Here is a 27,969-nt window from a genome sequence, read left to right as displayed (position 1 = left end):
AGGAAACCTCATGGTATTGAAGGAGGCAGCCTCATTGTGATTGGCAGCCAGGGGAAGGGGGCGGTTCTACGTAACTCTCGCGAGAGACATTTTGAAAAGTGGCGCTGCTCGTTAATCAAGATAGAAGGCTCGAAATCGACTTCCTTCGGGTACGTTGCGGATTAAAGTGTTATTTTTTTCTCAAAACTTCTTGATAAAAAAACAAGATTTACGCATATATGCTAGCAATGATGAACATTCTGCAAATTTGTTTAATATTATAATTATGAGTCAGTTCGTCAGATGTTTGTGTTGTTGCTAACTGTCGAGGCTAACGTTATCAGTTTATCGACGCGATGTCGTTTGTTTTATAAGTTAACGTTACCCACAAACACATACCTGTATCGGTTTCATTAAGGGCAATAACATAGATGTGTAAACCAGCAATTTCATCTGGGTTTGATGTAAATCTTGCTGTGTCGTAACGTTATATGCTATCTTAACTTATGTAATGAATAACTCTTTATTTAGATCATTAAAAGTGTCCAATGGGTGGAGGAAAGATCAGGTAACGATTCTGTCGGGCTGAGTTAACGTTATCGACATCTGTTGTGACTAACTAACTTTAACCTGTGAAGTGTTATTAACAGCTAATGTTAACGCTAAAACAACTAAACAAATAAATGAATAACTTCCATGTTTAAGCAGGTGTCCTTCGTATGCTGTATTCCTTTTGAGCATCGGTCTGAAATTAATGGGTGTTTTGGATATGTAAACGTGTATCAAATCTTATTCATTCACTCCAGAGGGCTGACATGTAATTTGTTTTTGTGTCTTAGCAACATCATGACTGGAGACGCTGATCTGGAGATTGAAGAGGCTTTCCGGCGCGCACAGAAAGCTCATAATAACAAGGCAAAACTTGTTGCAAGTTTGAAGACCAGATATGATAAGGTACAGCAGATGTATCGTTATGTGGATTTTATAGTGTACACTATCGTTCAGAATTTTGGGGTCAGTCTTTGACAAATTAATATTTTTATTTTGGAAAAATGCATTAAATTGTTTAAAAAAAGGGGACGAAAAAAAAATCAAAAATGCTTTTCTCTTGAACTTTAGATTAATCAAAGAATCCTGAAATAAAGCATGAGGGTTTCCACAAAATATTGAGCAACATCATAGTTTTCAAAGTTGATGATCATGGGAAATGTTTTGACACCAAATGATTTCTGGATCATGTGACACTGAAAGTTAAAGTAATGGCTGCTAAAAAATTGCACTTTGCCATCACAGGAATAAAATACATTTATATATATATATATATATATATATATATATATATATATATATATATATATAATATGTGTATTTAATATATTAAATACAATGCAAAAAAACAAATATATATATATATATATTTGTTATATATATATATATATATATATATATATATATATATATTATATATATATATATATATATATATATATATATATATATATATATAAACAGAAAACTTATTTTAAATGTATTATAATAGTTCATTTTGCTGTTTGTTTGTTTTTTTGCAGCCTTAGTGGATATTAGAGACCTTAATAACATAAAAAAAATCTTACCAACCCCAGCCTTTTGAATGGTAGTGTGTTTGCATGGCATGGGATATTTTCTAACATCTTGTCTGGCAATCTTCTGAATGAGGTCATTTTTAACTCTGTGTGTAGTTGGAAGATAAGACCGAATTCCATGAGGAGTTCATTCGCTGCCTGAAGTATGTAATGATCATTTACACCCGAGAGCCTGCAGTGGAGAATGTCATTGAATTTGTCACCAAGTTTGCTGCAAGTTTTGAAACGCCTGTCAATGAAGAGGATGATGTGGAGGAAGATGAGGAAAATGAGTTTTTGAACTTTCTGTTCAACTTCCTGTTGGAGGTAGGGTCACTCCTATGCAGACATTTAGCTTAGGGGAAAAAAAGGACAATGGAAATCATACTTCATACTATAGTGTACTGTTGTTTACATTAGATTTCTTATCCATCTTTCTTTACCATCTTTATCTCCCCCTCAGTCTCATGGTGCAAGCAGCCATGCGGTGCGGTTTCGTGTTTGTCAGCTGGTGAATAAGTTGCTGGGCAGTCTGAGTGAGAATGCTCAGGTCGACGATGATCTGTGTGATAGGATCCATGAAGCGATGCTGGTCAGAGTCACAGACAAATACCCTAATGTCAGGATTCAGGCAGCACTGGCCATGGCCAGACTCCAGGACCCTAATAACTCTGACTGTCCCACTATTAAAGGTACTCGAAATGCTCATACTTGCACTCACACTAAAGGAGATTGAGCTATAGTCCCTACATAACTTGCTAATGTTCAAGATTGATCCACGATAGTTTTCTAAGGAATGTAAATGTGATTAATTGTTTTTTTGTAGCTTATGTTCTGCTTTTGGAAAATGACTCAAACCCTGAGGTTCGACGTGCTGTGCTGTCTTGCATCGCTCCCTCAGCTGCTACGCTCTCTAAAATCTACAAGCGCACACGAGACGTCAAAGAGAAAGTCAGGAAACTCGCTTATCAGGTAAAAATGTTTAAGAAATGACCAAATTGACTAACCTGTGAAAGTTTGGAATAATTGGAATTGGCAAAAAATGGAATAATATCCTTTACTCTACTGTTAGTTTTGACCAATTTAATGAATCCTTGCTGAATAAAGGTATTAATTTCATTCTTTTTTATTTTTTATTTTTTTATTTTTTTTACTGACACCAAATCTTTTAATGGTAGTGTGTGCAAAAAATACAATTTTGCATTTATTTATGTGCCTCAGGTGCTGGCAGAGAAAGTGCATATTCGAGCTCTGAGCATTGCTCAGAGAGTGAGTCTGTTACATGAAGGTCTCAGTGACACTGCAGGTAAGGATATTGTGGTGTTTGTTGATAATGTCTAAGAGTCCAATTGTATCAGGGGTGAAAACAGAAATGTATCAGGGTGAGGCCACAAGTGGGTGGGCCTTTATAAAATAGGGTAGGCAAAGTGTTGCGTGTGAAAAGCTGCATGACAAATTGTCAAAAAAATAATAATTTCTGAAGTGAATCCGTTACATTGTTTCGCCAGTCAACTCCTGAAATTGCTATGATTGACTGTGATAACCGTAGCACCAGATGGGACAAAACATTTGCCAAAACAGAACTGCATTAAGTGCTGTAGTGTAAATGCAGACTAATGGATCTGCAGCAACATAGACAAGCTAGCCTTGATTTCTTGCAGCAGTACAATTTCTAATTTAGGCTTTTTAAAATATCAACTGATTGATATTTGCTTTTCCATTTTCAAATTCAACTTCAGAAATGCACAATTCTTACTATTACAAGTTTTACAACCTTGTAAGCCACAATTTTGTGAGGGACTAACAGAAACGGACTAATCATATTTAATGTTTCATTTTGGCAAGCGATATGATATGCACCTAAATGGAGAGGTCAAATTAGAAAATCACCTGTAAATGACCATGGAAAATTGTATTTAATCATTCTTTTAACTGAAAAGTTATAGCCTGATAATAGTTTATTATAATTTGTGTTGTTTCTTAAATGATTTCATACATATATTTGGAAAATGACCAACTTTTGATTGGGTGGTCTGCAAATCAAAACAGCTTTGCCACTGGTACACATGTATTGAGTCCATGTGCCATTGTCTCCTAAAAACAAAGTCCTCTGTCTTTGCATGAAGTTGTTGGGTTTTTTTAGGTGACAACTGGGGTCATTAAAGACTCGTACGCGGGGTTCTTCAGCTAATAAGGAAAACAACTCATTATGTCTTCCCTTGTTTAAAATCCTTTTTACTACCAAACATCTTACTGAACTGCAGTGTCTTTGATAATGTCAGACAACAAACTAAATTAAACTTTGCAAAGTATCACCTGAATGTATTTAGATTTTTTTGTTTATTATCTTATATTATCTTAGTTTACTGATTTATATTATAGTTTTGTAAACGGTATATCTTTTATTCTTTATGCTATGCTAGCCTTGTTGCTGACAAGAGCAACTTGTCAACTTGTAGCCGTGTTGGTAAGAGCCAAAAAACAAATCATGTCCATCTCCCTTAGACTCGGTAAAGGAGGTCATCAAGACCCATTTGCTGCCTGCTTGGCTTCGCTTGCTGCAGGGAGATGTTTTGCAGTTGCTACACAAACTGGATGTAGAGAACTGTGCAGAAACTGCAGTGACTACCTTACATGCCATCTTCTCCATGGCAACAAACCCTGATGACCTTCTCCAGAACAGTATCAGGCTGGATGAGAGGTTAGTTACTTGAATCTAAACACCAAAACACACTTACTTGATGAGTCAATGCAGTTTTGCGGCAGAATTAAAAATTTCGAAACAAACACATATATACGTTTTCATTGTGCTTTGCTTTCAGCTATCAGTAGAGGCCGTACTTTCAGCTGCATTCAAGCAAATGTTACCATATACTTTCTGCTAGTTTTTCCCATATTTGGCATAGGAAATTTGTAGGGCTGTCAATCGATTAACATATTTAATCACAATTAATTACACAGTCATGAGTTAACTCACGATTAATCACAATTTAATCACACATTTTTATCAGTTCTAAATGTAACTTAAATTAATGTTTTAAGTTTTTAATACTTTAATCAACATGGGCATGGACAAATATGCATGCTTTATGCAAATGTACGTTTATTATTAGTGAAACAATACTCGGAGCATGAAGACTAAACGGGTATCAAAGGTCACAGCCTAAGCTTAAAGGTGTCATGAACTGGCTTAATTTGATTTTATACTGTTGTCTGAGGTCAACTAATGATATTCGTGTGGTTTTTACATTCAAAAACATCATAACTAATAAGTAATAGGCTATTTTCTACACTGGTTTTGAGGCTCTCTCCAAAACACTGGGTTCTGATGGGCATGCAGCACTGGAGACTTGGAAGTAAACACCCTCGGCTAGGATTGGATAATATTTGCATATTTAATGAGCTTAAGCTCCGCTGTCAGCCCACATGACGGAGAGGAGAGAATGAGGGAGAATCGGCAACCAGAATGATTCTCTCGATCACAGGGCTTGTAAACGTCTTTATCAAACAAACACAATGATTTATTTCTCATCGACCCGCGATTGATTGGACTATTATTTTTATATTAAATATAGCCCGCAAGATCTGACGATATAAGCGTGAACTGCGCGCACACACATACACGTTCAGCTCGTGCCGCCCTTCAAATGACAATGAGAAAGAGAGAGAGAGAGAGAATAGTAGAACAAGAACGTAATGCTAAGGGATTCATCGGCCTGGACTTGGGAGCGCTCTTGTTTATAAAAGTAACCTTCGAATTTGTTTCAGCTGATTGTAATGTATTTGATTCAATGGCCCTCATTTATCAAAAGTGCGTACACCAAATTTCCAGCGTACACCCAAAACCACAGTGACTTTGAGATTTATCAATATGGACGCAAGATTGATAAATGAGGGCCAATAAAACGCGTGTACTGTAAGTGGGGATGGTGTTAATAATTTACCTTGCATATGAGTGAGAGAGAGCTTGCAGTGCATCGCACTCAGACTGCAGAGAATGTGCTCAATGAAAACACACTTTTCTTTCGACCTGGAGTCTAATAAAAGTTAAGCAGAATATATGGTTGCCTATGTTGGCTGTAACTGCACTTGTTTCAGTGTAATGTTATTGTTAACCCTTTTCTTTCCCTATTAATGTTTGCTGCTGCATCGTTTACGTCTATGGCTGATCTCAATTTCTCCAACTAAGGGCCATGGATCAAACAGAAAATGTGCGCTGCATTAATCGCGTGTAAATAAAATTTGTGCCGTTAAAATTAATTTGCATTTACGCGTTAATTTTGACAGCCCTAGAAATTTGATATGTGTGAAGATCCGTTGTGGGCCTGCCAGTCACTAATGGCAGAAATGGTGGTAAACTACTGGCTTTTAAAGGAAGTGTATGTAAGATTGTGGAAAAACGGTTACTGGAGGTGTATCCCCTCTCCCCTTCCCCCCTGACTCGAGGTTGCCAGATAGGCTACAGGATCTAGCAGGAATGTTTGTAGATCTTCAGATGTGGTAACTAGAGCACATCTGGCAACCCCGGATGCCTAAACACTACTGCCTTTGTGATTGGTAGATAGGTGCAGGGTGGAGCTTCAGCCCAAAACACAGCATATCAACATCAGTTGAGGGCTGCAACAACAACTTTTAAATGACAATATCCTGGCCGGACAACTGTTGTCAGTTATATTAAAGTATTTTTATTATATTAAAGTATTCAAGTATTTGAAATTAACATGATTTCTTAATGTCTAGTGACATATCAGGACCGTTTTATGATTCATTGAAATACATTTCTTACATACAGTTCCTTTAAAAACCTATAAAAGTGCTATAGTTAAGCTTTTAGATAAATGTGTATTATCCAAATATACTCATTCGGTTGAAATAAATATTTATTATTTACTAGCAAAACTGTCTGTACATTTTGAAGTTATGTGATTATTACATTATGCTTTAAAGGGTAATTCACCCAAAAATTATAATTGTCATCATTTACTAACCCTCATGTTGTTCCAGACCTGTGTTTTTCTTCTGAGTTTTTCTTCTGCTGAACACAAATGAAGATATTTGGAAGAATGTTTGTAACCAAGCAGATAGAACAACCATTCACTACCATAGTATTTTTTCACCCTACTATATAGGGCTGCACGATAATGGTAAAAATAATCACAATTATTTTGCTCAATCATAATCATGATTATTCTGTCAAAAAGGGTTATGTTGTTTACCAATCTACACTTCACCCAAAAGGCCATTCTAAAACGCTTACCGTGAAAATTGCTTGATGTGGCTTAATGCACTGACAGTAATATTAAAAGACCAAATTCTGTAAAAATCATAAACCATACACTGTACAGCAAAACAGTTGAGCCCAGAATATAAACACAACACATTTAATTACATGTTAAGTGTTTTCCTCCAGTAGAACCGTTATAAAGGAAAAGCTTAACTTCACTATTATGTAGGGATATTAAAAGATCAAATTATGCACTAACCAATTTTTCTGTATAGTATGCTTTATTAGTATTTAATCTTTACTATAGTTGGTCTTTTAATGTCGCTGTAGCCTACATTAAGCCACGTTAAGTGTTTTCTTTATGGGAGGAAAATGTTTAATTAAACGCGTTGTTTATATTCAGGGCTCATCTGCATTTCTGTACATGGGCTCTATGCTTTATTAGTATGGTGTTCACTATGTGGGGTTTGTTAATAACACTGTCTTTGTTAAGCCAAGTTAAGCTTTTTTTCACATTTTCAGGTAAGCGTTTTAGAAATGACCAGTGGCAATACCATTTTCAACTGATTGACATTATAAAACTGGTAAAACCTCTTTGAACTTCAAAAGATAAAAATGGCAAAACTCGTACTATTATTTCCAATAATTCTAAACTAGGTTCCTTTTCCTGATTGAATTGTCACATCGGTTGCAAAGGTGGGTTTATTCTGCAAACGATAAGGTGGAGATCCTTACGTGCATTTGTTGAAATTCATCGCTGAAGGTTTGATCATGGCAGATTTAGACACAGATAGCACAAGTGTCTTGTGAACAAACAAAGACTTGCTGTATGACACTGTCACTGAAGCAGGATTTCACTGGAGATCGCTAAACTCCAGCGCAAGTTTGTTTTTAGATCATCAGCGCATCTGCATTTAGAGGGAGCGCCTGAAGATGGTTGCCAGATTGCACAGATTAAGTAAAACACTGGGAAGAAAGTATATCATTTTAAAGGTCCACTGAAGTGCCTTGAAACACGCCGCATTATTCAATGTGTTGAAACGGCCAATAGCGTTTCGTTAATATACAGTTTGTCTAGAGCGCAAGAGCGGACCTTCTCTGTTTGGTAAAGCCCAACCAGTTTCCTCTAACACTGTTTACCATCATAATCCCCTCCATATCGCTTTGAAATGCAGCATTCTGTGCAGAATTCAAATGGGTCGATATGTTTGTTGTCTGCGCGGACTCGCGCATATATAATACGCGCTGCGCTCTCGTGTCTGTAGTTTAAATTTAAACCAGAGCCGTTGGAGTGTGTGCACTGCTGTGGTGTGTGAAACTAATGTGAAAACTTTATTTGCCTCAAATGAAAGCATATTTACACTGAATCATTTCCTATCACATATATAGAGTGCTATGTGCCTTTCACCATGTAGAAATTAGTAAATGTGTGTTAACAACTGACCGATTTCAGCCTCAGCTTCAGCAGTGTAAGGGGGCGGGCTTTAGATTCTAGAGCGCATTTTGATTGGACAGAAGATTTGATGAGAAAGTGAAGTAAATATCGGTATCAAGATTAAAATACGATTAATCGTGCTGCCCTACTACTATAGTAGTGAATGGTTGTTTTATCTGCTTGGTTGCTACTCGGTTATTCTTCCCAATATCATCTTTTGTGTTCAGCAGAAGAAAGAAACTCATACAGGTTTCGAACAACATGTGGGTGAGTAAATGACAGAATTTTCATTTTTGAGTGAACTATCCTTTTAAGTTACGGGTTGCAGTGCCTACACACTACCTGCCAGTATATCTGCATTGGGCCATTTTCAGCAATAATTATTTTAAAATGTGTATGTTTCTGCACAGGAAACTAATTACTGTGGACTCCCTGTCATGTGAAAATGTGTTGTACTGGAGAGCGTTGTGTGAGTTTGTCAAGAGTAAAGGAAGTGAGGGTGAGGAATTAATGGAGAAGTTACTCCCTGAGGCGGCCATCTTTGCAGAGTATCTATACAGGTAAATTTTTCTTGTTTCTTTTAATTGAGTTACTGGTATTTCTAATTCTTCCATGTGTTTGGTTTTCTTTTGGAATTGAGTTATTGTCACTAAACATTTGTAAATGATAAACCAGATAACCAGGGAAGCCTTTTTGTTTCAGTTATCTAAAGAGCATTACTCCACTGTCTGAGGAGCAAAGAGCTGATATGACACAGCTTGAGATGGTGATGACCAAAGAGTTTGTTGGACAGCAGCTGATTCTGCTTGTCGGGTGTCTGGACACTTCTGAAGAAGGCGGCAGGTCTGAGTTCTCAGTACTCTGATTTCTTTTTGATTTAATTTAGAGGAAGCATTTTAGACAATGATTGTCTTTAGTTTTTGATGGTCAGTTTCCTCCCTTTATTTCTGTATTATTTAAACGCCCTTAAAGTACTGTTTTATTTTTGTAACTGTGCATTGATTTCACATAAAATGTGCATTGTGCAACCCTCTACAATGCGAGTAAGTCACTCTCATATGTGACCAAATCTCATGATAGGCGAATAAAATGTATTTAATGTTGGCTGGTAAATTGTACAATTTCAGTCACCTTTGATTTGAGTTAGAAGCAAAAAATAAGTTTAGTGCAGATATAATTTAATTGCCTGATGAGCTTAACGCTCCATTGCACACTCATTGTGAGAGAAGGAGAGCTGCTTTTACACATGCCACGTAAAGATACGCTAGATCTAAATGCAGGACTTGACAGGACTGCCCAATGGCCAAGAGTTGACAGAACTGTCAGTGTCAACTTTTGGCCATCGGGCATTCCTGTCAAGTCCTGCATGAATGTTAAATGTCCCCTAGAATGATTTGAAACAATATGCTAAATTGTTCTCTGATATCTACATAGATGGTATGTGGCTTATTTAACATGGGTTTATTCCATGGTTTATTTTTATATAGGTTGCACGTGCAGTTATTTTAGCCTACTAACCTGACTCGGTGCTTTCTATAGGCTATTGGTTGCACATGAGGACAAAAGCTTCCTTCCACTTAAGAGTTGTGTACTTTCAAGCACTTTTTATTTTACTATATCTCTTTACATAAATATTTTTTATACTTAAACTATAATTTTGTTATTTTACCCAACTAATTACTCAGTGCTTTCTAAATAGGTTGCACGTGAGGGAAAAAGTTTCCTTCCATTAAGAAGTGTTGTGTACTTTAAATGTACTTTTTAATTTAATATATTCATTTACATAAATGTTATTTTTCTAACCCAATTAATGACTCCATGCCTTCTAGGCTATATATAATTGCACGAGGGAAAAAAAGCTTCCTTCCACTTAAGAAGAGCTGTGCACTTTTAAGCACTTTTTATTTTAATATATTTCTTTACATAAATATAACTTTCTACTTAAAAAGAACTATAATTTCCTTATTGTTCTGACCCAACTAATTACTCATCCACACTTTCAAAAGTTGCACGCGCTTTTCTCTGCGATATTCAATTTTGATTTTGCATGTGTAGCCTAGTTCATCTGACCACTTTACAATATTTCATCAACATAGTTTATTTTGAAGCCTACTCTGTTTTCTTGTACAAAATAAAATATTTTAAGTTAAATGCAGATTAAGACAAAAAAGACACCTGCCCGACATGGTATTTTCACAGACATTGAATCTCTCATAGACTACAGTAGCCTATTTTAAATTGCATAAATGCATCAGTTATATTCTCATTTTAATTTACAGAGCAATCCCTACAAAGTTTTTAGGTTAACTATAGAAGAGACTACTAGGTGATTAGTTACTACAGATGATTCGCTGTGGCGACCCCTGAAGGGAACAGCCGAAAGAAAAAGAAGATAAACTACTAGGCAATGAAAATGATATTGCCACTAGGACGTTCTCAAACACTTAGATGAAAATGTGAAAAAAAAGCTTAACGTGGCTTAACGAAGACAGTGTTATTAACAAACCACACGTAGTGAACACCATACTAATAAAGTACAGAAAAGCAGATGAGCCCTGAATATAAACACAACGCGTTTAATTAAACATTTTCCTCCCATAAAGATAAAGCTTAACGTGGCTTAATGTAGGCTACAGTGACATTAAAAGACCAAACTTAGTAAACATTAAATACTAATAAAACATACTATACAGAAAAATTGGTTAGTGTAGAATTTGATCTTTTAATATCACTAGTATAGGCTATTAAGTGACGTTAAGCTTTTTCTTTATAACGGTTTTCTATAGGAGGAAAACAACGTAATTAAACACGTGGTGTTCATATTCTGTTTTATTATAAACACTAAAACCATGTGTTTTGAATTGATTTACCATCTAACAAAGTTATCATAGTTGGTTAAATGAAGTCGGTGTGCCACCTACAGGCCTTTTGGGTGAAGTGTAGGTTGGTAAACAATGTGTAAAATGACCAACTACATTACACTTTTTGACAGAATAATCGTGATTATGATTTTGAGCAAAATAATCTGGATTATCATTTTAACCATTATCGTGCAGCCCTAAAAAGATTATCCACACATTTTCCCCTGGCCTTTATTTGAGACCGGCCTTTATTTCTTCGTGCTGAGTAGGCATGTGCCGATTTTTGGTAATTCGATATCACAAAAATGAATATGCACAATATTGTTATCGTGGGCACTTCAAAATCGTAAATAATAATTGAATAACAATTATTAAATTTTTTATAATGCACTCAAGAATACTTTGCCCATCAACCGTATAAATGCTCAACACCGCTGTATTCTGCGTCAAAGGAACACGCGCTCAGATGTAAATGAGAAGCACATGAAAAAGTGAAGGAGACGCACTAATGAAGTGCCACTCAATGACAGCAGAGGGCGCTGATCAACTGCAGAATAGATCAACTGCACAACTATACACGATGTGATTGGCCCGGCAAGAGTTAGGGGATTACAGCTCAGAAGTGTATTGAGAGTTGCTAGATGACACTCGCGGGCAGATTAGATTTGCTGCCGTTAGGGTGCGTCTAGATTTCTTGGCTATGGAAACCCCGCAAACAAAAGCAACAGCGCTAGTGAAGTATTTAAAACAGCCATTCGTTTTTGTAATCTCAATGTTGTTCATCACAGCACCAAATACTTAATACTTAAAGACTTAATAGGCTATTTATTTTCAAATTTAAACATTGTTTTAATCTGGACTTCAACATGCCCTAATGATTAGAATTTTTTGGATTATTTGTCCAAAAGACATACGACTTCATTAGTTAACATGTTAATTCATTATTACCGAACTGACAATGAAAAATACTTATAAAGAATTAATTATTCTAAATAATGTTAATTTCTTAGTTACTGTTTAATAACAACATTTTTAATGGACCTAAGATAAAACTAACAATGATCAGTATTTCTTAACTAACATTACCAAAAACATTATACTTTCTGTAACAAATGTAGCTATTGCTCAATCTTAGTTAATGCATTAAATAATGAGACCTTATATTAATTTGTTACCTGTTGTTCTTTATAGCCTAATTCTTTTGCACTTTAATCTGTTTAAAAATTGTACTTTTACAGCTCTGGAAAAAATTAAGACCGCTTAACATTGATTTCTCTTATTTTTTTCCAGAGCTGTATATATTTTGGTGCATTGTATTATTGTATTTAAACATTGTTATTTTTGTTATTACAAAAATAGTTCTTAAAGCTGTTATGCTATGACAACACTTTTTTTGCAATTTATTTCAATATCGTGACAATATCGTATACCGTGATAAAAGCTTCAGCAATTAATCGCAACATGAAAAATTGATATCGGCACATGCCTAGTGCTGACCATGCCCCCGGCCACTATCAGAGGCCTGCTGTTTAATTGACTATAAGCTTTTATTTGGGGAATTACGGTAGTCAAGATGGAAAACGCATTTGTAACATTGTCAGTATAGTAGATCTATGCATTATGACTTAGACTTTACATGCTGCTGTCTATTTTTAACGTTAATCAAACAACAAAAGTTGAAATACTGTTTAACACAATTTTAAATTTTAACACAATACTGTTAAAATGACTTGTTTACTACTGAGTAACTTTTGTAACTTGAATAAATACTATGGAGTGTTTTTTTTTTTTACATTTGATAACATGCCTATTTCAGTTTTTGTATCTTATTGAAATATATTTATGTTGAATTCTTTCATTTGCATTGTTACGTTCAATGTAAAAAGTCTGGCAAGTAAAATTACTAGCCAATGGCAACTCGAGCTTCAGTGAGTCCGCAGAGGGTTGATGTGTAATGTGCAATCTTCACATTAATTGTTCTAGAAAACGCATGGTAGCAGTGCTCCAGGAGATTCTTGTGATGCCCAACACACCCACGTCTCTAATTGGTCTGCTGGTGGAGAAACTGATTGGCATTCTACGAGATGACGCACAGAAAATTCAGATGGTCAGTCCCTGTTAGAACAATAGAAAAAAATCTTCTGTTTGTGGCAGCCTGAGATTATATCAGTGTAGTCCTGAGATTATATCAGTGTAGTCCTCTGAATCAGGTGCCACAAATATCTTATTCAGATGTTTTTCATGCATGCAACTAGATTAATCGGTGGCAGTTGGCTGAAAAAATGTAATTGGTTGACTATGTAAATGTGGCATTTGAGATCTGATGATTTATGCAGTCAAGTGTCTCTACAGCAGTTCACTGAAGGTTTAATTGTTTTGTATGTGTGGGTATTTTAATCAGGTTGCTGAAATAATCTCTGATGTGAGAGAGCCCATTTTGCCCATGTCTGAACCTGTGGATGAGAATGAAAAACGCAGAAAACAAGTTAGAGTGAGTAAAACTTTGTAAACCACTGACACTTAATGGCATTAACCGATTGCATTAGATTGACATCATTTTAAAATATTTTTTTATATAGCTGGCTGAAGTGAGAGTGCAGATAATGGAGGCAAAACAGACTCTAGAAGAGTGCATCAGCTGTCAGGACTTCAGTCGTGCAGCTGAGCTGAAAGACTCCATTTCTCAGCTGGAAGAGCTCAAGAACCAGCTTGCCCTTGAGGCTTCACAGCCTGCTGAAACTATCAAGGAGCAGCGTGTGGAAAAGGTAAAAAATGTACAAAGACACTCATACAAATTTTTTTTTTTTTTTTAAATGACCGTAAATACATTTATGATGTTTCAAATAAATGTTCTATTGAACTTTTTTTTTTATTATTCCTCAAAGAACTATATATATATATATATATATAGTAACTTCTTGCCTGTCATTATTATTATTTTTATTCTCTGAAATTAATCGCATTTAAGGACCTAAATGTGCTCAAACTCATGAACCTTTGCACCCGTGTCAGAACTGATGAAAATGTGCATGTTATGGGTTTCAGAATTGGGTGTGGCAAAATGGCTTGTTAGCACCAGCTACAAAATTTCAATTAAAGGAGTACTTCAGTGCTTGGAAGATGAATCTGTATTTAAACTGGGTCATTAATGTAGTAGAAATGTGAAATTATTTTTCAATTTGGTGCCTTCTAGACTGAGAAAATACAGAAAATGTATTTGTCTCATGGGGATGAAAGACTACAATTCCCAGAATGCCGCTACAGGATTACTGTGACTGAGTTAGAGAACAGACCCTACAATTAATTACTGAACATGTCTGTTCAATATAATGAGTGAGTCACCGCGCGAATGTCACAGCACACACGCTGCAGGATTCAGATTACATTTAATGACAAAAAAAGTCCTTGGGGGCTAAAGAGCCAACAGGAAGTGAGATATTTAGAATTTTCTACAAAATTTTTGCCATTTCCAGATGTACTTGTACTTTAACAAACTCCTAGTAATTTAATCAGATCGACATCATACTTGGTCAGTCTAATCTAAAGGCCTTTTCGACATTCCATTTATGTTGAAGGGCGTGTCTGTGGCGGCCTGGCAAATTTCAATGTTTTGCCATGAAATGGGAAGATGTAAGTTAGGCATACTATGTCTGGATCCTAAATGGCACCCTAAACCTGTACGGTCTCCCTCTGAGTTTGCACTTTCATGACACAGTGCCGCTTTGACTGCGGGGTAAAGTCCACTACCTAGCTCGCAAACTTGCGGGCTCAGCTGAAGTGCGCAAAGGGGGTGCATTCTAGCACCCTACTGAAAACTAAAATAATGAATGGGACACCCTACGGTCTCGTAGACTTAAGGGATATGCACATGTGGCTGCCGTTGTAAGTCCACAAGACCTGCAATTCTGAAAGCTCATAAAGCTAGATTTAAAATGACCACGTATGTCATTACGGACTTTGACCGGTGGCTCAGACGAACGCGTGCCGAGCAAGACTGATATTTACTGAACATAGAACGAACCTCACAAAATGCTTTTAAAAATGCCAGTTGAAATAAAATGCTGCGTGAGCTCAACAAATCAGTATGTTCAGCACCCAAGTCCCACCCCTGAAAGTTCCTGAACTTTGAATAAGTACTACCTTTGAAAAAGTACTACCTCGCAAGCAGGGACTTTCGGAGGGGGAAATATTTACCCGGAACTTCATTTAGACCCCGGTTCCTGCGGTGGAAACACACCGAGTACCACCCCAAAGTTCACACAAGGTGTTAAAAAGGTGTGGTGTTTTTTTTTTTACCAAAGATTGTTTATTCCAGCGTGCATGCAGACCGGGTTGCCAAGTTTTTACAACAAAACCCACCAACTACTAGCCCACAACAATAGCTTCTCTGTGGGGTTCTCCGGGGAAAAATGGCGTTATTTTGGCAAGGGCGCCTGCTAAAATTCGCATTCCTAGGTCTATATATCACATATTTGAGGTCGCTTCGCTTCAACCCACGGACATGGAAAACAACCCTAGGGAAAACCACACACTTGGCAACACAGTGCAGTTGAGTTCTGTTGACATTTGACAACTAATGTAATGTGTCGCTCTGTTGCTCTGATTGGTTGTAGGTCTATCCAATTGAGGTCTTTTTCTGGTTCGGTAGAAACACGCCCCATAATTACAGCCCAATGGAGCAGTTTCAGACTAATATTCTGACTAAAATTGAGTATGACGATGTCAGGCTACCAGGAAGTGCCAAACATGTTAGAAACAACATGTTAAATTATGCAACACTTGGCTAAGTGCTAATGTGTGCGATTTTTATGGCATGAAACGGGAAGTTGTTGTCTCATGCATACAATGACCAGTCTGCCTTAAACTTCACGTTTGATAATAGTCCTGGCCTGAAGACATCTACACAGCAATATTCATTAGGGATGGGTATAGTTAAAGTTTTAACCGTATTACTACTCTTACTGCTTATCGAACCGGTACTTTAACGTTATTCTTATTGGTTCTTTTTGTGACTTTATTATAATTAAAAGAATAAATTAAGAAAATAATTAACATTGCATTGTAATCTGAACATGTAAAACATCTATAGCAAAATAAACAGCAATGTTTAAACAAAACAAATATAAAACCTCTATCACCAGTGCATTTACAGGCATTTTTTGTTTTATATATGCATAAAATAAGAACAAGAAACAAAGTACAAACAAATACAGTAAATATATACAATAAAACAGATACAAATAAAATATGGTGCTTTAATTTCAGGAAGGTCTACTAACTTTACTGTTTGGGTAATGGCCTACAAAAGACTAATAATCATAATCTATATAATCAGTATTTAATGATCAAATATAAAATAACACTGCATAGTTTTCACTGTACAAATTAATAGATTAAGGCTTTGTAAAGCTGTGAGTATATTTCTCTTCACCTTTTGTGGTTTGATTCACATTAATGACACAATCGTCAAGGTTTATTAGATGCTGCCCCTTTAAGACCGAATGCAGATACACAGAAGTTAATACTCTTCCAGCGGTCATTTTAATATAGGCTATTTGTTGTGTGTATTCGATGATTTAGCCTCAGTCCGTTTATTACAATAGGCTTCCAATAATTATTTATATTTTCAGCTGTTGGGTTTAATTTTACTGGTGACAGCAATGCCAAAGTTCCAATAGTGTACCTTTGAAGGTGCAGGAAACGATTTCTGAGTGGGTCACACAAAGCCTAAACTACTATAATGTGCGAGTTGCATCGGTTTCAAAGCACATGCATAAGCTGCCTTGAAGCTGGAAACTCTTGCGTGGATTATTGTGCCTTTAATAGTTCTATCTATTTATTACCAAACACATTCCACAATTTAGCGACAGTAGAGACTGCATTTTACAATAATCACTGGTTGTGTAGCCTAGAAATCTAGATTAGGCTTGTTGCGATAGTCGGTGTTACCAGTGATACACAGTGTTTAACCCACCTACCGGTCATAGCACTTGACCACCTCGACCTGCACCGTCCCCATTGTGTTGAAGTTTTAGCCTATAGCAATAAAGCACTTAATTCAGTTAGTGATTACGTGCCTTCGTAATTTAGCATAAGCGGAACGAGCGCCGCAGTAAAGCAGCAGGTGTCCGATTTCATTTATCATTTGAGGAGCGTGAGGCAAGCTAACTGGCAAAGGATGATGGAAGATCTGGTTTCAAAGCAAAATGCAGAAGCACCTATTTGGAAATATTTTGGATTCAAACCAAATGCCAAAAGGGAACCTGAAAACGTTAACAAGGCAACCTGTAAACTTTGCCTGATGAAAGTGGCAGCATCCAGAGGTAACACTTCGAATTTACACGCACATCTTCAAGCACACCACAAAAATGAAGCGGCCAAGATGGGTCCAGCGGAAAAAAAAAACGACCACAAAAGCCTGACACACAAACACAGCCTTCGATAAGTGGTGCATTTGCGCGATGCACAAAATATAAAAGGGACAGTGCGAGGGACTGACGCAGTGTCGAAATACATATGCAAAGAAATGGTGACTTTTAATACTGTTGAAAAGCAATCTTTCAGAGACCTTTCCAGAGATCCTCTGGTGTTGTGGAAAGAAATCAAAATAGGCTCCCCGTTTTGGCAAAAGTAGCCACAAAATATCTTTGTTTGTGCAACAAGCTGCACATCCGAGAGAGTGTTCAGCATGATGGGAAACATAATCACCCCAACAAGATCTCTTTTGAAACCAGAAATGGTACATATGTTGGCTTTTTTGGCCAGGAATATGTAAGCATGTATGCAACAAGCAGTGTGATCACGTTTTGTTCTCTGTTGCAATTTAAAATGAAGGTTTTTCTTTTATTGTTTCTCATTTAGCCTACTTATAATTTTTTTTGTACGGTGTATGCAGTTAATATGCCTACCTCATTTTTTTTTTTTAACAGCTTAATGTGAGTTTAATTTTTATATTAGTTTTTTTTTTTTTTTTGCATAAGTGTCCAGTGATTATTCGGGTAGGCTACCTTATTTAACAGAGTTTTTGATGTTTGTTCATTTCATATTCGATGGTTGTGCTGTGTTTGTTTTTTTGTTTTGCTGAAAAAGGCAGGCACTTTATTTAACGAATAGTGATTTTAAAAAATATATAATTTCTTGTTTGATACTTGCACGATGTGTGCAGTGGTTTGTTTTGTTAATAAATGCACTTTAAAGGTGTTTCATAAGTGCTTTTGTTTAGTTTTTGCATGGTGTGTTAAGTTATTATTCATTTTGCAATAAAGAGGTGTGTAATCTAAGGAAGTGTCTTATTGTTTTGTGTATTTTTATTAAGAATAAAATAAATTAACCCCTGATTAATTCAAATGCTACTGAATTGCCGCTTATTAAAGTGAAAGTAAATTGGGACATGTGCACGTCTGCACATTTTCGGCCACCCGAAATCCTTGACACGCAACCCCGGTGACACCGGGATTACCGTTTTACACGTCGATTAACCAGTGGAAAAAATCCGTCACCGCAACATCCCTAATCTAGATGCACCCTAGCAGCAGCAAATCTAAAATCTATTTTGTATAACAAAAAAAACTATTAGAATACCGTTAAAGTCCCGGATCGATAAGCAGTATCGGTAATGGTAATACCATTAACCTTAACGATACCCATCCCTAATCTTACATTATGTAATTGTATGTCATGTGTTTTTTCCCCAGAGTGACCCAGAGACTTTGTTGAAATGTCTGACAATGTGTGCCGAGTTGTTCAAGCAAATGAACATCAAGAGAGGAATCTGCCCTACCATGAATGCTCTGATAGAATCACTGGTACAGTACTTATTCATAAAAGCATTAATAACCATTTTGCTTTTCTGCTGTATAAAAAAAACTGGTCTGCATGGTACTTTTATCACAAGCCACTTTGGTTACTGGACACACAATCATTGCAGTGCTCAACTGGAGCTGCAGTTATGGGAATATAACTTCAATTTGCGTTCTCATTCCTAGGTACTGCCAAGTGTGTCCAATCCTAACCCTGCTGTGCGCAACATGGCTGTCATCTGTTTGGGAACTGCTGCTCTCCATAGTAAAGACCTCGCCAACACACACCTTGTGCTGCTCTTGCAGGTATTTAAAACACTTTTGTTAAAGATGACCAAATTCACTGTCTCAAGCTTTGGGAATTTAAATTTTTTTTTTTTATGATTTATTTGTGTGTTTTAGATCACACAGCTAGACGAGCCTAAAATTAGGATCAGTGCTCTCCGAGCTCTCATTGATCAGCTCCTGCTCAATGGCCTTAACATTCTGCAAGACAAGCCTGCTCCTCCTACCTCCCAAGCACCTGACTCACCAGACAACAGTAACAAACAACCTGACCAAGCTGAAGAGGAGAGTACCGTCCAGGGCATTCTGAAGATGCTTTCAGAATTCCTTGATAGTGAGGTACTGCATATCCATTACTTTAGACACTTTCACACTCAGAAATCGTTTCCTGCACCTTCATAGGTACACTATTGGAACTTTGGCATTGCTGTCACCAGTAAAATTAAACCCAACAGCTGAAAATATAAATAATTATTGGAAGCCTATTGTAATAAACAGACTGAGGCAAAAAAAAAAAGAGCACAAAAGTGGAGTTGACAGCGTACATTTATAATTTTGTTGCACCTTTTAAAGTCGGCATGAAATTTAAGTTCCGATTTTCTTCCCTATTGTACGCATGTCAAAGTGAAACTCTGTTGTACATATCATCAGGGAAGAGATGCTGTGAGGAGGCAAGCATGTTAAAGGGGTGATGAACTTTTCCTTGGAACTTTTGATATATAAAAGATCATGGTAATATAAGAATATCATTAAGTTTCAGAGCTGAAAACTTCCTTCCTTAGTCAAAGAAAAGCTTTTATTGACACCAGGCTCAGCAAACGGTCCTGTGCTTCATACTTGCGTCACTGCGCGGCGAAACACTGCCTATACTGAACGTCTAATCCAGTAGCCTCGCCTACCGACTCATGGAGCTGTTCAGCTCGAAGTGCTAGCTGGTCAACAACATTTAACGTGCAGAGGAAGATAGCAAGATATTGCGCTATTCCTGGCTGTGGAAGAACACAGTTGCTGCATAAGCTTCCTTCTGATCCTAATATTAGGGATTTGTGGTTGAACTTTATTTTTAATGAAGTTCCAGCTCACGTGGAGAAGACAGTGGTGTTCAATTAATTTCACTGCGGGATCGTTTGTAAACAAATCTCTGGTAGATGCCGGATTTGGATCCGACAGGAACGGTGAAACACTATGTAATAGTATTGCATTGTTATAGATCGTTTTGCTTGTGTGCAGTGTTGGGAACGTTACTTTAAAAAAGTAATTAGTTATATTTACTCACTAGTTGTTCCAAAAAGTAACTGAGTTAGTAACTGAATTACTCTATAATAAAAGTAACTTGTTAACAGGGAAAGTAACCATTTGTGTTATGTTCAAGCTTTATCAAAAGAGTTTGACTCCAAAAAGTATTTATGAATATATTTATTTTCATCCCCATAAGTATTAAAAAACAACGGGGTGCTCAGTCTGAGATCGGCTCGGAACGTGCGCGCCAGGGATGGAAATTAGCACCGCCACCAGCCAAATGCGGCTGATTTTGAGTTGTGGCCGGTAAACTCGCCTCACCTACCGAGCTGTTTCATCTCTTTGTAAACTTTGTTCAATGCTTGCGAGTGCTGCCATATGTGCGCATATGACCAGTCCTTTTCTCCGTCATCACTCGCGTGAAGACGCGCTGTGAGACTTGTGAGAAGTGAGAAGTCTGCCGCTATGCATCATCCGAGAGCGCGAAAATATTGAGTTCTCTTTCAAGTCTTGCGCTTAAACGGACAAATTCACACAAGAATTATGTCAACATGTCCATCTTGATGAGTATCCTAGCAGACATAGTCTATATATGCCTTAAGTGAACTGTATAGTATGCACAGTCGAGAAAGACGAGCATATCCCTGCGGTATATAGAGATACTCTTCCTGGGCATAAGTTGCAAGTTACATAAACATTCTTACCTTTCACCTCAGTGAGGGAAAAGTAGCGCTTATACTTCCAGTTTTGGACATGTCATGCCATCACTCTTACTCCTGGACCTGTGTGTGTGTGTGTGTGCGTGTGCGTGTCTAAGCCAATCATGAATCATCATCAGTTGTGGTTGTCTCCCACGCACCTATCAACATATAGGTTGACGTAAGAATGAAGCACAAGATCGTTTGCTGGGCCTGGTGTCTATAAAAGCTTTTCTTTGACTAACAGGGAAGTTTTCAGCTCTGAAACTTAGAGAACATCTTATATTACAATTACCTTTTATATATCAAAAGCTCAAGGGAAAGTTGATTTCTCAATTCATCACCCCTTTAATGTTTATCAAATAAAAATGTGAAAGAACTTTTATCCATTTATTTTTTGGCAAGGATCTGCACAACAGAAATTCACTAAATTAAAACTTGGACAAATAACATTTTATTGTTTAAATGAATTGTATTTATATTTTTGTTATTTTGAGAAGTATGTTCTATTGCACAATAGTAATATATTTTTGTTTGTATTTCTTCAAGTTGAACCAAACTCTTATTTTAATGGGTTGTGTTTTAAATGTACTGTAAATGCTTTACCAAATTAAACCTATTTAAATTTTTCAGATCTGTGAGCTCCGCACAGAGACGGCAGAGGGTCTGGCCAAGTTGATGTACTGTGGAAGAATCCTAAGTCCAAAGCTGCTGTCCCGTCTGGTGCTATTGTGGTACAATCCTGTAACGGAGGATGACCAAAGACTACGCCATTGCCTGGGGGTATTCTTACAGCTATATGCCCGGGCCAGCAGGTATACATGTAGGGAGATCCTCCCTCGCTTAAAACATTTACACTATTTTTGCTCCGGTGTTTAAGTAATCTAAGGGGTAGTTAACCCAAAAATGAAAATTCTGTTCTTTACTCACTATCCTGTTGTTCTAAACCATTTGACTTTCATTCATATTTGAAACACAAATTATCATTATTAATGAAACCTGAGATTTCTCAGTGACACTATTGAAAATCCATGACACCAAAACTTTTTCAATTATAGCTTTCAACTATAACTTTTAGCAGTGATTTATGTAACTTCAAAGGGTTTTTGTAACATGACACAGACATTTTGTATTTATACCAATGTATGTGGGTAAGGGAAACTTGTACATTTGGGTAGGCCAAATCCAGGCAGAAATAGTCACAGAGTAATTTAGTGTAAATAAGTTACTTTGTCTTAAACAAATGACAAAGTGATGCATGTCTAAATTTTAAATGTCTGTGGAGGTGCTCTGACCCTCATTTGTGGTGCCATTTGAAAGCTTAAACTATATATTTTTCATTCGGGACCCTGTACTGGGTCCACAGTTTAACAGACTGTTGTAACTACATAGCCAGATATTTACAATTGTTCCTATAATTGTTGTACACTAGAGCAAATCAAGAGTGTCTGGAGGAGAGTTTTCTGCCAACAATGAGAACTCTGTTCAATGCTCCCGTAACCTCTCCATTGTCTGAAGTCGACACATCCAACGTGGCTGAATTGTTTGTTGAACTAACACGACCCAGTGCTCTTGTGCAACCTTCTGCCATACAGGTACACTTGAACTTACATGCACGCTTACAGAAATTACAGTAACAGGTTTGGTTCAAAGCACTTAAATGTTAATATTGTGTAAATGATCAAACATCTCTTTTCTAGGCTGTGTCTGTGCATGACTCCCTGGCAGTGCGTGTTTGTAATGAGATCTTAAGAGACGTTTCTGCTCCTGAGGTGCGTCTCTACTGTAAAACTCTCAGCTGGCTGGACATTAACACTGAACCTGGACCTGCCAACCATGATTTGCAACTACTGTTAAAAGACATTTTACAGGTACTGCTTTAGTGGGTATTTTTTTGTGAACATTTAAATGGTTGAAGAGCAGAATGGATAAAATTTAAAAAACAACCAATTAAGCAGAAATGGTGGAGAAATGAATGCCAAAATGACTGATGGGATATTTAATTAACGTATGTAATTATTTAATTATTTATAATCCAAGTGATCACTGTCTCTCCATCTTGTGTGTGTTTTACAGGAAGTGAAAGAAAAGTACTGTACAAGAGTTATTGAGAAGCTTTGTAATCAGCTAAATGGGGATTTTTGTTCCAAATCAGCCAGTAACCAGGACACAACTTTGCTTAACTTGGATGACAATACTGGAGGTACTAGCAAGCAAGCTAACCAAGTTCATAAATGTATTGTGGCTGAAGCCAAAAAAGAGAAAAAAAATGTCCAGTTTCGGAAAGGTTTTTATTAGTGTAATTTTATTTATCCATCTAACATTCTTCTTACTTGGTCATATATAGTTTTGCATAAGTATTCTGTCTCAAAGGCGAGCGTGGATGGTTGAGCTAATATTGGTTAATTTTGATAATTTATTCAGATTCATATTTTTCAGTTGCTTTAATTCAAATATTTAGAAGTAAATTTTGTAACAAAACTGCATGAATTTTGCAGAAGAACATTGTTTCACTTGTGCTTCGGCGTTGCATGATGTGGATAAATATTGTTTTTTCTCATATCTAAAAAAAAAAAAAAAAAGAGAGAGAGATAATCCTACTACTCATAAATATTTATGCCTGAGTCCAACGGGCCCTGACTTTTTTATGCCCTTAGGGCTGGGCTTCGGGCCAATTTTCACGTCATACCTAAAACACAGGCTGGGCTTCAGGCCTTTTTTAGGCTTCTCCTTCGTTTTATAGTTATTTAAGTAATTAAAAGGAACAATGAGCGAATGCGCTGGTGGAAACAACACAAGACCATAATAGCTTACACGACTGTCAAGACATGGCTCGCACAGGTCTACGCTACTAGAGTTCGAGCCAGCAGCAGCACGCGTTTCTTCAGTGTAGCTGCTAGAGTTATGGCCTTTTTACAACTGGTTTTTTCATTCGTTTTCTCAGACCAGGTATCTATCTGATTGCGAAATAACCAGGAGTAGGCCTACATGCCTTCCGAGATTCTTTCGAGACGTAGCCTATTGAATTCTGATCACTAAACAAACCAATTCAGAAGGTGGTATGAAAACATTTCAGATGAAACCGGACAGATGTAAATGTATATAGTTGTTTAAACCACATGTTAATTTTAGTCCTGGCAAACGGTAAAAAAAATAAACGTGTAAGCGTGTTATGGGCTATATGTTGTAGTCAGATGGATATGACGGTGCTACTGCAACACGCATCGCTCCAAATGAGTAAAGCAAGCCAACGTAAATTAAACTTAAAATAGCCTAAGTCTTCACAAAAACACAATCATCATCAATAAAAATAAATAAGACTAAATGATCTTACCAGTGCTTCGGTCGCTCTTTCCCAAATTGCGGTCTTTGAATTTAAAATGAGCTGCTGAAAAAAAAGCATCTTGAATCTTTTGGTTCCGTTGATGTGAATTCCGTAAATGAGCGCATACCCCGGATTTATATGCATTTTGCGTAGGTGTACGGTATAAGACAACTTGCATGTTCTTTTTTTTTAATTATTTGTGTAGATTGTTTAGTTCGCTTCGTTTGCGAGAGCCGCTAGCAGTATCAGCCTGCCTCAGCTCATTAAAAATGCCTTTTACTGTGGTGGCAATAGTAGGCTAAATTTACTAACATTGTGATGCTAAAAGTGTTTTATATCTATGGCTTTTTTATAGGAAAGACAAGTCAAAAGCTGATTTGAGAGGCTAAATTGATTCAACATGTGGTTACTCTATAAAAAAAAAATTGATTGGTTGAAGGAATATCCAATTGCATACAGTCATTTGAATAATGCTCGTTTATCATGCCTTTTGCGCAGTAGAAAATACAGAGCAGATTTCCCAGACCAGTGTTCAATTTTAAATTGAGAATGGTCTGTTGATAGCCAGACAAGACAACTTGCCCATGGCACTCCTACATCATACACGCATAAAAGTAGCTGGAAATGACGAGACACCTGGGCGAGTCAGACGTACGTATTTTCCAGTGAAAACCTTCCCACCCGGTCTAAAACATAAACTCTTATGATGGGCTTACCATAGTGAATCAGAGTAAGACTGGAAGAATTGTATTGTATTGACTGTGTAATGTATTGATTTTATTTGATTTATTGTTTATAATGTACCATTTTTCAGTTGTAATTAGGGCTGTGGAGTATATCGAAATATCACAAATGTACATATCGCAATGACACAATATCTGAATGATTTTAATAGGCTACTTCAACATTGTGAAAAGTGTAAGTTTTAGGTTGATGCATAGAGCAGAGAATAGACTGGGTGCATGACTGTTACTTATGGGACTTGCTTGACGTTTAAGACATATGCAATAATTTGCTAAAAACATTAACTTGCAGTCTCGCGCTGTCTGACACACACACACCAAAACGTGAACGATTTGTGAGATGTTTGCTAAAAAAACAAAAAACTGCTGGTCGCTTTCAGAAGTTTTAGCAATCCTTCCTTTTCCCAGAAAGAATGTGAAACACAAATGGTTTCATTCTCAGTTAAATAATTGGTATAATATAATTTAAATAGATTTTACTCACTAATAGCAATATCATATCGTATATCGAATATCGTATTATTTAACTGCATATCACATTTTTCTTCAATATCGCACAGCCCTAGTTGTAATTCATTTTCAATTTATTAAATTCAAGTATAAATGGACAGTTCAATGTTTATATAGTAAAGCAGGGTGTCCACGAGGTTTTAAGTAGTATTAAAAAGTGATAAATCAAAATTGTTAAATTTAAGGCCATTAAAAGTGTTAAATGTGGTCTCAGAGGTATTATTTTTTTCCAAATTAGGTATTATTTTTTCAGACTATCAGGTGTCCTATTCTGATTGAAATTCTATCTGCGTTCGCGTTAGTTTGTTTAAATATGGGCTTTAGCATATCTGGGCACATAATCAAAGAGCTTTCGTCTCCGTCTCAACGTATGTTTGATGCTGACGTCATATTCAGTGGTCATTCGGCATCATCTCAGAACACTGCGCTCAACAGAAGTGGCTGGCTTACGTTTTATTTTAGACTTGCTTCAAGGCATATCTTCAACGACTATCCTTATAAGAGCAATCTTAAATGATTTATATAAAGTCTAAAATGAACAAAAAGAGAATGAGGCGCGATCCATAGACAGTATATAAACAGTGAGATCCGCGTGCCTGTCTGCTCTTAAAGGGACAGCAGCCAATAAAGCTTCCTGTCATTAAATTTAAAGATCAAAGGGAACAGAGAAAATGACCCGCTGCTCTTGACTAAATAACTTTTGTAGCTTTAATAAGGATTAACTATTTAATTTATAGTTTATGCAGTGCAGACTGCATATAACTTTGATAACTTTATTACAGTTCTGTATATTTCCTAACTGTTAAGACAGGAAGGGCAGGAGTAAACATGACATTTATTATGGGTTGATGTTAGCATTGTTTTAAGTTTACTTAAATTAAAAACTGTTATATTTTTGAAACCTAATAATAAATGTAAAAAAATAAAATAAAAATCATTAGCTGTATTAATATCAGTAATACTGGCCTTCATTCATAAAAAGATGCCATTTAAACAAGTATTTAAAATATACTGTCTTTATGTTGTTTCTACATTAATTTGATTAACTGTGAAATTATTATATTAAAAACGTACACAAATGTTTTTTTTATTGCGATTAATCACAGAAAAAGTGTGTGATTAATTTAGTTAAAGTTTTAAATCGATTGACAGCACTAGTTTTTAGTATTTTGTTAAATTCAACAGCTTATCACAGTTATAGAAATGTAATTTTTGGCTCAGGTTTTGTTGTTGGAAAAAAAGACTAAATAATTTAATTGCTGAATTACCAATTATTAATTGAAATCCAATGTGCATGCAGTAATGCTTCTCCTTAACCAACCTTTGTGAATGTTGAGATCTATTTTACTGTGCCTTATAACAGATTTCCTCCTGGTGTCGATTCGAAATCTGTTCTTTTTTGTATGTTATATATGTCAAAATCTGTGTAAATAATAGAAAGGTCGCTGATTAACACTTGCAATTCTGTATCGTGATGATTTTAAAAAATATTCTGAAGGTAGTAAAAAAGGTATTAAAAAGTAGTAAATTTAACTTAAGGATTGCTGTAAATACCCTGTAAAGGTAAAAACTCCTGGAAGCAAATATTGTCCATTTAATATGGTTATACTTGTAGTACTGATTACATTAACAAACCTATTTCTGCATCCTTGCAGAGGTGGTGAACAAAGATGAGGCTAAACCTAAACGTGCAAAAAGAGGTACCGTACAGTTTAATTTCATTTGATAAAATTGATTTTTTTTTTTTATGATTGTACTTAGCTTTTAGTATGTTTTTCAGGTCAAAAGAAATCTTCCACTGCAAAAAATGCAAAGAAAACCAGTAAAGCAGAGTCCTCAGATGAAAGGTTTGTTTCAAATATTTTTAGTTTTTGTATTAATCTCAAATGGATTTGGGATGTTGTTTATCGATGTCTGTTATTTGTGTCTATTCTTTCTATAGTGATGAAGAGAATGTTCCAGAAGTGCCCCCATCAGTGAGACCAAGTCGCCGTGCCAAGATGGCTGCTCTGGATAAAACCAAACAGGATCTGACTGCCCTCATAAACCAAGAGGCCAATGGTTAATAGTCTGCTTTACTTATGATGAAAGTTGTCCTATGACATCCTACAGCCACTTCAGATTTACTTGAAAAATTGCATGTTGCTATATGTTTAGTGTATTTTTACAATGAATCTGAATCCTTAATCTTTGTCCATTACAATGCAGCATCTGCAGTAATTCAAGTGGTTGTCCTTGGGCAGGAGTCATGTTAAAATATTTTACTA

The 27,969-nt window shown here is 36.4% G+C and overlaps 1 protein-coding gene across 3 annotated transcripts; it reads left to right on the top strand.

Moving 5' to 3' along the window:
• The first annotated feature begins 63 nt into the window (after nucleotides 1-63).
• ncapg (non-SMC condensin I complex, subunit G) lies at nucleotides 64-27,958 on the top strand. 3 transcript variants are annotated; one of them, XM_067441689.1, is made up of 22 exons: nucleotides 64-149; nucleotides 819-933; nucleotides 1,701-1,910; nucleotides 2,047-2,275; nucleotides 2,410-2,555; nucleotides 2,805-2,889; nucleotides 4,089-4,284; nucleotides 8,653-8,802; nucleotides 8,945-9,085; nucleotides 13,087-13,210; nucleotides 13,505-13,594; nucleotides 13,683-13,868; nucleotides 18,798-18,908; nucleotides 19,089-19,208; nucleotides 19,305-19,526; nucleotides 21,758-21,939; nucleotides 22,557-22,719; nucleotides 22,825-22,995; nucleotides 23,201-23,327; nucleotides 27,358-27,402; nucleotides 27,483-27,549; nucleotides 27,645-27,958. In XM_067441689.1, the coding sequence occupies exons 2-22, from the start codon at nucleotides 826-828 to the stop codon at nucleotides 27,766-27,768; spliced, it is 2,997 nt and encodes a 998-aa protein (XP_067297790.1). In that variant the 5' UTR covers nucleotides 64-149; nucleotides 819-825; the 3' UTR covers nucleotides 27,769-27,958. The 3 variants fall into 3 exon arrangements, with proteins under 3 accessions (XP_067297790.1, XP_067297791.1, XP_067297789.1); XM_067441690.1 differs by lacking the exon at nucleotides 64-149 and adding an exon at nucleotides 198-443; XM_067441688.1 differs by lacking the exon at nucleotides 64-149 and adding an exon at nucleotides 529-547.
• The last annotated feature ends 11 nt before the right edge of the window (nucleotides 27,959-27,969 follow it).

Source organism: Pseudorasbora parva, chromosome 4, assembly GCF_024679245.1.
Source record: "Pseudorasbora parva isolate DD20220531a chromosome 4, ASM2467924v1, whole genome shotgun sequence".
NCBI classification, from domain to species: Eukaryota; Metazoa; Chordata; class Actinopteri; order Cypriniformes; family Gobionidae; genus Pseudorasbora; species Pseudorasbora parva.
This window is presented reverse-complemented; position numbering and strand designations above follow the sequence as displayed.